This window comes from Cyprinus carpio, chromosome A7, assembly GCF_018340385.1.
Source record: "Cyprinus carpio isolate SPL01 chromosome A7, ASM1834038v1, whole genome shotgun sequence".
NCBI lineage: Eukaryota > Metazoa > Chordata > Actinopteri > Cypriniformes > Cyprinidae > Cyprinus > Cyprinus carpio.
Genome location: NC_056578.1, coordinates 46,196,955 through 46,208,160, shown reverse-complemented (window position 1 = coordinate 46,208,160; position 11,206 = coordinate 46,196,955). Strand labels below are relative to the sequence as shown.

Below are 11,206 nucleotides of genomic sequence, written 5' to 3'. Positions count from 1 at the left end.
TTAAGTTTAGTTCAGAAGTATCATATCAACATCGATGATACTGCCTTGAAAAATATAGGTATCATATCAAAAACAAAATAAGTGATGTTGCCCATCCCCAATAGAAAAAAAAAAAAAAAAAAAAAAAAAAAAGTGAAATAAAAAAAATAGATAAATAAAAAATATACTATGAATAGCATTTCAGTACAGAGAGATGTGGAAAATGAATCTAATGATTGTTTAAAAAGACTAAGGCAAGTTCAGCTGCATCAGTTTAAATTCTGTACCGAGTCACAAAAGCTCTTTTAAGGAGAAGCTGGGTGGCTCTTAAAAGAGCCTTTGTGTGTGAGAGCTGCAGCGGAGCTCTACTTGGAGCTGGTGTACTTGGTAACGGCCTTGGTGCCCTCAGACACGGCGTGTTTGGCCAGCTCCCCGGGCAGCAGCAGACGCACGGCGGTCTGGATCTCTCGGGAAGTGATGGTGGAGCGCTTGTTGTAGTGAGCGAGACGAGACGCTTCACCGGCGATGCGCTCGAAGATATCGTTGACGAAAGAGTTCATGATGCCCATCGCCTTCGAAGAGATCCCGGTGTCAGGATGAACCTGCTTCAGCACTTTGTACACGTAGATGGCGTAGCTCTCCTTCCTGGACTTTCTACGCTTCTTTCCTCCTTTCGCGGCGGTCTTAGTGACGGCCTTCTTGGAGCCTTTCTTCGGCGCGGACTTCGCTGGTTCAGGCATGATGAGATCTGATCAGTGGCTGGTTTCACAAATCAATACTTTCCTCTACGCTTTCAGGGGTTTTTATTCACTTCTCTATGCTAATCTTCAAAGCTTAAAGGAACATTCTGATTGCGTGATTTCTTTGGCCCAACCCAAGGGACGTGTTTTATTGGACAACTCAAGGCTTGTGAAGACCAATCACAAGCTGTTAAATGATAGCCCCACCCTTCACTCCATGCGGTCTCCTTTGTTTCATTTCCCGCTTTTTTTTTCTTTTTCTTTCTTTCTTTCTTTCTTCTTTCTTTCTTTCTTTCTTTCTTTCTTTCTTTCTTTATTTATTTTATACAATAACTCTCCCCAAATGTTGTGCATGGTCGAGTAACGTTAAAACCTTTATTCATCCATTTTCGGAGGAGAGCAATGAGGATCAGAAGTGTTTAAAATCCGACCAAAACGTTACTGATTCATGAACAATAAACACAGGGTACTAACAACACTAAACAACTATATTGTTCCTCTACTTTTGAACTACAGAATTTCTTAATAAAAGCCCTTTTGACGGTCATGTAATATTTACATTTGTATTTATTCATTAGCAGACGCTTTTATCCAAAGTGACTTACAACTGAGGAATACAAGTGATTCATCATAAAGAGGCAAATAAACACAGGAAGTGCTCATAATACAAAGTTTCAGACATTCTTTTTAGATTAGTACAAGTACTAGACGAGAAATAAGGAAAGAGAAAGCAAAGTTTTATTTTTTATGATGCAGTCAAATGTTGATGGAAGAGATGACTTTTCAGCTCTTGCTTAAAAAAGGTCAGAGATGCAGTATTCTGGATGGGGTTGGGAAGATCATTGCACCACCCAGGAACGGTGAACGAGAATGTTCTGGAAAGTGATTTTGTGCCTCTCTGTGATGGTACCACGAGGCTCCCTCCGCTGTCGATCTCAGGCTTCTGGAGGGGATGTGAGTGGAAGAAGGAGGGTGCTGAGCCTGTGGCTGTTCTATATTCAAACATCAATGACTTGAGTTTAATGTGAATGAAATATCATGTTTGCTGTTGTCTGATTTTTGTGCAATATCACTCCTGCTCTCACAGTCGTATCATACTGATCCAAACGTCTTTACTTTATGGTGGGTAATATATAATAGTATAGCTTAACTTTGTGCTTTGTACACTGTGATAGCACTTTAAGAAATCCAATCTTGATAATCAATTACAGATTAAAGACACAACGGAAAATAAAATGTTGACAGCTTCACTAAAACGCTATTTAGGAGTAATTTTAGAGACCTATGGTCAGTTAAGTTACTTGTGCGAGGTTATTAGATTTGTTTGCTATCACGCAAAACCTTACGGTGGCGCTTAGGGCCTCCTTTTCCGAATAATGATTTTCTGTAGGTGAAATAAAACTGGAAAAAAAAACAACGTTTCACATTTGCTTAAAGGACCTAACAGAAACCAACACCACGTGACGCAGCGCCCCCATATTACAGTATATGACAATGAAATGTGCTGTCCTGCAAAAAACACGTCGTAGATGGTAAAAATAAATGGTAAAGAGACACTAAGATGCATGGAAAATAACACTAAAATAAAAAAAAATTATGTATACATATAAAATAAAAAAAAATATATACAAAAAAAAAAAAAAAAAAAATACACACAGAGCAACAGAACATGTACTATATGTTAATTTACAGCAAGAACGCAACGACATTTATTCACTAGGAATAGAGTTAAAACTGAGAACTCTTTAAGTGCCATTTGGGTGGCTCTTAAAAGAGCCTTTGGGTGCTGATATTAGTGATGCAGCGGCGGGATTAAGCGCGCTCTCCGCGGATGCGGCGCGCCAGCTGGATGTCTTTGGGCATGATGGTGACTCTCTTGGCGTGGATGGCGCACAGGTTGGTGTCCTCGAACAGACCGACCAGATAAGCCTCGCTGGACTCCTGCAGGGCCATGACGGCGGAGCTCTGGAAGCGCAGGTCCGTCTTGAAATCCTGAGCGATCTCTCGCACCAGACGCTGGAAAGGCAGTTTGCGGATCAGCAGCTCGGTGGACTTCTGATAGCGGCGGATCTCTCGGAGAGCCACGGTCCCGGGCCTGTAACGATGGGGCTTCTTGACGCCGCCGGTGGCTGGGGCGCTCTTCCGGGCGGCTTTAGTAGCGAGCTGCTTCCTTGGGGCTTTACCACCAGTGGATTTACGAGCGGTCTGCTTGGTTCTTGCCATTATTGTAGTCTAAATACTTCAAGTTATGAGCGTTGAAAATAACGAACTATGTAACGCAGCTGCTTTTAAACCATCTTAGGATGGAGTCGCGAGGGTACAGAAGCTTGTGATTGGCTGATGTGTGACGTCTGTGCATGACTGCTAGCCAATGACAGCGCGTCTCTAGTTTTCAAACAGACAGAGGAGGGACTGTGTTTCCCGCTTAAGATGCTTTGTTCTGTTTACATCTTTCCGAGTAAAACGACACCGATTCGTTACACATTATTATTCCTATTTATACTCTTTTTGGTAGATTTCTTTGTTCACATAATTTCTGATGATTGTGTCTAACTCGGATTGGAACAATATACAATATTTTCCTCTGCATAAAAGCATTACATCCACCGCTCTATTATATATAATTATTTTATAATATTATTTTCTAGATCACTGATTACAACCAAACAAAACTACCTTCCTTTAAATGAACAGCTTATAAAATTGTCTTGCTGCGAGATCATGCACTGCTAATAATTATGTTGGATTATTATTATAACATACAGTCTTCATTTTTTAAATCGCTAACAAGCATTGTTCAACACTGAAGACACATTTTCAAAACTGTTCATACAGTCTGCATTACCAACATGAATCTTGGCCAATTCATCTCACCTCCAAAACTCAGTCAGACCAACAAAACACTTCATATATGTCTCTAAATAAGATTGTTTCACCCCTACACTGGCAACAGTGTGAAACATACAGAAAGAAACACAGACTAAAAACAGGGCATCTGGGTCAGCTTTCAGCTGAAATTGCAGTTAGAGATCTTTGGTATAATTATCATACAATTTCATAATATTCTACTAAGATTTTATATTTCAATATAATTCCTGCAGAAATTGACAGCTTCCCATTACTGATCTGAATGTGTTTATCAGTTTTTTTTTTTTTTTTAAGATTTTGTTAAAAGTGGCTTTAACACTGAAAAATGATTGTTAGCAAAAAACAAACACTTTAAGGTCATGTTTTTTCTTAAGTGTACTTAAATGAAACACTCATTGATCACGTTAAACGAATGCATTATTTGTGTGCTTGTGCTGACTGAAATAGATAAAAATGCTACTTAAGAGATAAAATGGGTGGCTCTTAAAAGAGCCTTTGGGTTTCAGAAACATGCTTGGATCTGTTTACTTGGCTTTGGCGGGTTTCTCGGTCTTCTTGGGCAGCAGCACGGCCTGGATGTTGGGCAGCACGCCGCCCTGAGCGATGGTCACTCGGCCCAGGAGTTTGTTGAGCTCCTCATCGTTGCGCACCGCCAGCTGCAGGTGACGGGGAATGATGCGGGTCTTCTTGTTGTCTCTTGCGGCGTTTCCAGCCAACTCCAGGATCTCAGCGGTCAGATACTCGAGCACAGCCGCCAGATAGACGGGAGCTCCGGCACCGACGCGCTGTGCGTAGTTCCCTTTGCGTAGAAGTCTGTGAACACGACCGACGGGGAACTGCAGCCCTGCTCTGGAGGAGCGAGTCTTGGCCTTCGCTCTCGCTTTGCCACCGGTTTTGCCTCTTCCACTCATTTCTGCTTTTGATTACAACACTATTAATTAAAAACAGTTACTAAAATGTAACCAAGACAGGTGAAGTGCTGAATTTAAGCGATCGTGCCAGTCGCTCATTGGTTTAGAGTCTATTAAGTATTTAAACCAATCACTGACTTTTCCTCCGACAGCCAAAGCCCCGCCCTCTTTCTGTCGTCACATTATTCACGTGTTTATGACTCGAGACAGAAGAGAACAGAAAACATAATATTTGTTATAGAAAATAAATATAGAGCTGGGTAGATTACCTGAAAATTGTAATCCGTTACTGATTATAAATTACATGATAAAAATTGTAGTTAGTAACGTAATCCATTACATTACACATTCAAGGCAATATAATCAGACTACTTTTTGATTACTTTTAGATTATCTTTGACCAAACTAATTTATCGTATTGATTTAAATCAGATAATGTTGAACCATTTTGATATAAAAATGCAAATATAAGAAAACTGTTTACATTTGTAGCTATTAACATAATAAATTGCCTATTATGTCAAGGTTTCCCAAACTGGGGCTTGTGAACTGCACAGGGTTTATGAGTTTAAGGAAAAGCTAATTAATTAATTTATAAAATTTAAATAAAATGTATATAAATTGCTTATGTAAAAATCAACATATATATATATATATATATATATATATATATATATATATATATATATATATATATATATATATATATATATAATTTTTTTTTTTTTTTTTTTTTTTTGCCTGCATGTCATGTGAACATGAAAATGTCTTAATTATTAACTTATTACCTTAAAATCTCAGGGGGAACTTTAAATAAATATACTGGGTGAAAGAAATGCAGCTGAGAAGAAAAGTTCGGGAATCCCTGCATTAATTGTAAATGAGAAATAACGTGCATTTGTGCAATTTAACATGTTTGAAATAATAATAATAATAATAATAAAAAAGCCTTCCAAGGACACATGAATACATGGTTAAATATCCTACTGAGTGATAATTAAAATAAAAATTAATGTTCATCAGTAGTTGATGCAGTGTTGAAATGCTGAGAAAACACTTTTTTTCAAATGATTTTTGTAAATCCTGTGATCAGATGCTGTGTGGCCTCTCAATTATCTTTTAATTACAGCCACCAGACCAGTGACTGCTTTTTGTGAGAGCATCCACAAAACTGGAAGACTTTCTGAATATAAATAAGAATTAGGCGATTTCATTTATTGCTATTGTGTGAATAATATGTAATCAATAAAAATTTAACTAATCTGATTACAAGTATTTTAAAATATAATTTAATCTAATTAAAAGTACCTTTTTTTGGAATCTGATTATGTAATCAAAATGACATGTTATCAGTTATTACCCAGCTGTGTGTGTATATATATTATATATATATATATGTGTGTGTGTGTGTTGTGGCATTTCCAAGGGCACAGGCGATGTGTGTGTAACATTGCAAGGTTAACAAAAGTGGTAAAACAATTCTTTAAACTTAAGCATTTCAGATATTTCATTTCTGTAATGATTAAAAGAGCAGATCGATTCAATTACAGCACCATAAGTTTATCTCTTTCACTTGAGTTTGTGGGTGGCTCTGAAAAGAGCCGTTGGGTAATAAAACAGAAGTTTTTTACTTCTTCTTGGGAGCTGCCTTTTTAGGCTTGGCAGCTTTAGGCTTTGCCGTCTTGGGTTTGGCAGTCTTGGCCTTTTTGGGGCTCTTGACTGCTTTCTTAGGCGCTGCGGGTTTCTTTGTCTTCTTGGGGCTCTTCGTGGTCTTCTTAGCGGCTGCAGCGGCGGGTTTCTTGGCCTTCTTGGGGGATTTCTTAGCGGCGGGCTTCTTTGCCGCTGCGCTCTTGGGCTTCTTGGCAAGGCGGGGTTTTTCCGCGGGCTTCTTCGCTTTAGGAGCTGCTTTCTTCGCCGGCTTCTTCTTGGTCTCGGTTTGCTGCTTGTTGATCTTGAAGGATCCAGAAGCGCCGGTTCCTTTGACCTGCACCAGAGTGCCTTTAGTCACCAGGCTCTTGAGAGCGAGCTTCACGCGGGAGTTCTTCTTCTCCACGTCGTAGCCGCCGGCAGCGAGAGCTTTCTTCAGGGCGGCGAGAGACACACCGCTCCTCTCCTTCGACGCGGACACGGCTTTAACGATCAGATCACCGACAGCTGGACCTGCTTTCTTGGCTTTGGCAGCGGACTTCTTCTTGGGTGCTTTGGCCGGCGGGGCGGTTGCGGCTGGGGCGGTTTCTGCCATCTCTCTCTTTGTGTGTAGATTTGCAGTCGTTCGTTCAAACTCTTAGCTAAACAATGAGAAATGAGCGGGCGGCGCTGCGCTCTTAAATAACACATGAGAACCTTATAGACTCAACCCGCCCGCTATGCCTGTATGCCATGACGAGCACCTCACGCTTGTGTTTTCTTCCCTTTACTTTTGGGCAAAACTGAACAGGTAAAGTAGTTTACGGCAGTAGAATCTAAGTGAACATCAAGCAGAGATCTGCAGCTTTCTCTGGAGACTAAAAGACGCGACGAGGAAATGTTTATTTTGTCCCTGTCAGAACGAATCAAAGGCGAGCAGCAGCTACGGGAAAAACCGCGCGTACATTTGATGCCATGTTTTAAGTGAAAAGTTTGATAAAGACTGAAATTATCCTCTGTGAGTTCAGCAAACAGTTTGAAAGTCACTTTAATGAAATTAGCATCACAGAGGGACGCGTGGAGTGTGTCATACAGTCGCTGTTTTGGACAGCTTGAAGCACATACATCCAGAGGCTTCGTGTCTGTTTCTGACTCATGCCTGCACTGTTAAAAATTGCTGTTAATTTACGTCAAAATTTTAACAGTATAATCCTGTTATGTTAAAAAACAGTGCATTACTGTTTTTTTACGGTTGGTGAAATGACGTAGAAAAATTTAACGTTATTTTACCGTATTTATTGCACAAAGGAAAGAAAACAGTACTTAACAGTATTTTGGGAACAGAAAGCTGCAGCGAGCACATGTTGATTTTCATCCGTCTTTATATTGTGATTTAACCGGTGAGTACACCTTTGCCTCGCTCCTTTTACACAAAATACACGTTTGCAATTGCAAATAACTGTGCAAATAACTGTGATAATAGTGGATGCTGAGATTGTAACTTTTATACGTCCATTTCAGTGCTAAACCCGTCAACGTGTCAACGGCGTCATAGAGTGGAGCTGGATTGATTCAGCTATTCCCAGATTACAAGGTGAGTTCAATCAAACATGATATATAAAGTCTTCTGCAAAGTAAGCCTTTAACACAATAGCAACGAAGTAATATTAATGTGTCTGTAACACGCTGAAATTATCGTCATCTCGTTTACTAATTTTAGCTTGCTATCTTTTCATTTATTGCCTAATAGTGTATTAGACAAAACGTTGATTTCGATAACGTTGTGCTTGCAAATTTGGGTAAGCTTGTTCCAATTTGTACATAACTGTATTCTGAGGTAAGTTTTACTTTACTAGTGTTGCTGTTTTGTTTCTTTAATGTTGCCTGTATTTTGGATTGCTTCGATCCAAGTTAGCTTGATAGAATAAGTTACGCAATATAATACTCAGTAAGAATATTTCCTGTTCAAAGTTTTAGTTTTGTTGGTTTGTATTGTAATGTTACTTTGCCCAGTACAGTAGGCCAATGGCCGTTTTATTTCGGTGGAGATTTTTTTTTCTTGTTGTTGAGATTTTTTGAGTTAAGTTTTTTCGTGCCCAAAGACTGTCCATTTTGACTTGTCAGCATGTTTGCGTGTCAGTTATGTGGGCAGCAATGCAGTACTCCAGTGGTCTGTGTGAAGCACATGAGGATTCACAGCAATACCCCTAACTTGTTTCTTTGTTGTTGCATCCAGGACTGTAACAGGAAATTTGCTTTGAAATCACATCTTTACAGACAGCACAATGAGTGTGTGGTGGTGCCTAGATCACATTTGTACCCAGCAGTAGACCTTGCATGCCATGTTGACTTGTGTAGTGCCAAATGTGATACACTAATTCAGTTTTATTCCCATCTTAAAGTCCACATTGAAGAGGGACGAAGAGTGACATGCCCCTTTAAGCAGTGTGATCAATCATTTTCAGTGATATCCACCTTTACCTCTCACATATCAAGGAAACATAAAAATTCAACAGAGGTAAACCTAAGTGAATCCATTGTTGCCACATAACTTGTGACTAGACTTGTGCCGGTATTCGGTAATGCGATATATCGCGGTAATGGATATGCACGATTTTGTTATCGTGGGCACGTCCAAATACCGAGAATAATTATATATTACAAATTATTCAGAATTTGAAATGCATTTTAAGAATACTTTTCCCATCAACTGGTCAAAATGCACAACACCGTTTGTATGCTGCTTTAAAGACCCGTGTGAACTCTGATGTAAACAAGCACGCACAAGAAGCACATGGAGGAACACGTGAGAGACGCGCTGAATGAAAGCACATTCACTCTCTGACAGCAGATGGCGCTAAACTGCAGAAAACTGCAGCCCTTACCCTGGAAACCCCATAAATAAAAGCAGCTGCTACTTTCTAAATATTTAAATAATATAAAATAATATTTATATATTTCCATATTTTTTTTTCCATTTTAATCTGGACTATAACATGTCCTAGATATTGTTTGAAAGTGTTTTGATTCTTTATTTTTCATTAACACTTTACATTAGGGCTTCATTAGTTAACAAACTGCCAATGAAAAATTCTTCTGAACATTCATTAATCTTAGGTATTCCAATACAAATTACATTTGTATGAAAGTCATAAAACTAGGAGCCACTCGGGGCCTTTGTGCCAATTCCAGTGGCTCATTTTATCTTTTTACTTCAAGATAAAATCTACAATTTTTACTCATGAAATACACAAACATTGATGTGTCAACAAATCACTTCTTAACCGATACAGAAACCTTTGATATTTAACATAATACAATGTCTAAGATCACTGTTTTCTAGACTTGTCTGTCATCTGCATGTAATGCACACCTCAACAGAGAAAGGGAACCTGACGCTGGCAGCGCAGTGCATTCTGGGACTTTAGGACACTGACACTGCAGTAGAGACTGGGAATAAATGGAGGTAGATGCAAAAATAAATTATATTATACAGTTAAAAACACATTAGAATGGAGAACGCTTGTTCAAACTCAGTGAAAATAAACAACTTGACTAAACGTGGCTTTGTCATTTGTATTTATTATTAAAGTTTCATAATTTCTGATCCGCTTGAATATGAACTTGCTCACACGATGAGTAATGTATGAAATCACATTTATAAATGTTGTTTGTGATATAACTCTCATCTCGTTTGTGATCACTGTTCATAAGCAGGTCACATGAAGAAGCGCTCGAATGTACAGAGGAACAGGCGAGTCCAGACTTAGAACGCAACATGTTTAATTGCGCGTTAAGCGTTTTCCTCCCAAGGAAAATATTTAATGTGGCTTAATGCATTAAACCGTTTTTAAATGACCAAACTCGATAAACATTATTAACATAGGCTTAAGCTTTATTCATAAACACCAGTTTTAATGTCCGTCTACATACATCTCAGGGTAATGTTTGAACCGTTAAAGCTACATTTGAAAAACATCATACAGTGATTTGCTTTGCTCTGCTATGCTCAGCTGCCACTTTCCATGGACGCGGCTGTTGCTGCCTGCCACAGACTTGCGGGACTTTGGAAGTGGCATCAGCTGCCGCCGAGTTACATAATTTGTGATAACGTTGTAGCCTGCTGAAAAAGCCTATATGCAGATATTTTATAAACATTTATAGGCTTAATTCAATGTAGCTTTTACAGTTAAAACATTACATAGAGATGTGTATGTACTGTATGTACACCGATTTCCGCGGCAGATGTTTATGAATAGATCGTTAGCCTACATCTCCAGTGGTTATGTTTGTGTGTATGGCATAGTTTCCTATGGGAGGAAATTGCTTCACGTGAAACTTGGCACGTTGCATTCATATTCTGACACTTGACGTGCAATTTAGCGCAATTTGCTTCCATATTCTGGGCTATTCTGCTTGTCTGTAAATAGTAGCCTATACACTCAAAAAAACACTGGGTTAAAAACAACACACACACACACACACACACACACACACACGTAGTGCCTTGCAAACTCTTCCCCAAATCCCAAAACAATCATATTTCTGAGCTCTACAGGCTGTTCTTTTTGACCCTCAGGCCTTTTTTTTTTTTCTTTTCTATTCATACCCATTCGATTTTATTTGTCACAGATTAACTCCACTAAAAGTATAGCAAGTGTCCCAGAAAAGGTGTGAATACTTATGTAGTAGAATTATTTCAGATTTTTTTTTGGGGGGCTGCTGTAATTTGTTACTTTCCACCTCTGTAATAAATAATGGGTTGTTATAGCCAAAGGGCTGGGTAAATATAGGACAGAACCGATTTTGGGTTAATTTTTCCCAGCAAATTGGATTGAATCAAATCCAACTGATTTAAACCAATCTTTACTATAATAAAATTTTACTATATTACTATTTTTTTTAATTTATTTTTTTATTTTTTTTTTTTTATTCATACATTGTTGGAGCTACATTAGTTTGCTTTCAGTAGTTCTAATTTGTTAATTAATTTGTTTAATATTATGATTTTGATTATATTAGTAATCTATATTTGGTAATATTCTTTTGTTTGTTTGTTTAGTTAATTGTTTTTATTTATAT

The 11,206-nt window shown here is 38.5% G+C and overlaps 3 protein-coding genes across 4 annotated transcripts; all 3 read right to left on the bottom strand.

Moving 5' to 3' along the window:
* Window positions 1-309: 309 nt before the first annotated feature.
* LOC109109798 (histone H2B) lies at window positions 310-731 on the bottom strand. The gene has a single exon (XM_019122848.2). The coding sequence runs from the start codon at window positions 717-719 to the stop codon at window positions 345-347; it is 375 nt and encodes a 124-aa protein (XP_018978393.2). The 5' UTR covers window positions 720-731; the 3' UTR covers window positions 310-344.
* A 3,330-nt stretch (window positions 732-4,061) lies between these two features.
* Window positions 4,062-4,543, bottom strand: LOC109097964 (histone H2A-like). Its single transcript, XM_019111585.2, has one exon. The coding sequence runs from the start codon at window positions 4,496-4,498 to the stop codon at window positions 4,112-4,114; it is 387 nt and encodes a 128-aa protein (XP_018967130.1). The 5' UTR covers window positions 4,499-4,543; the 3' UTR covers window positions 4,062-4,111.
* Window positions 4,544-5,915: 1,372 nt separating this feature from the next.
* On the bottom strand, window positions 5,916-6,967 carry LOC122145734 (histone H1-like). 2 transcript variants are annotated; one of them, XM_042761292.1, is made up of 2 exons: window positions 6,378-6,957; window positions 5,916-6,302 (listed from the first exon to the last, which is right to left on the bottom strand). In XM_042761292.1, exons 1-2 carry the CDS (start codon window positions 6,738-6,740, stop codon window positions 6,126-6,128), a joined length of 540 nt encoding a protein of 179 aa, XP_042617226.1. In that variant the 5' UTR covers window positions 6,741-6,957; the 3' UTR covers window positions 5,916-6,125. The 2 variants fall into 2 exon arrangements, with proteins under 2 accessions (XP_042617226.1, XP_042617225.1); XM_042761291.1 differs by having other exon boundaries at window positions 5,917-6,967.
* Window positions 6,968-11,206: the final 4,239 nt, after the last annotated feature.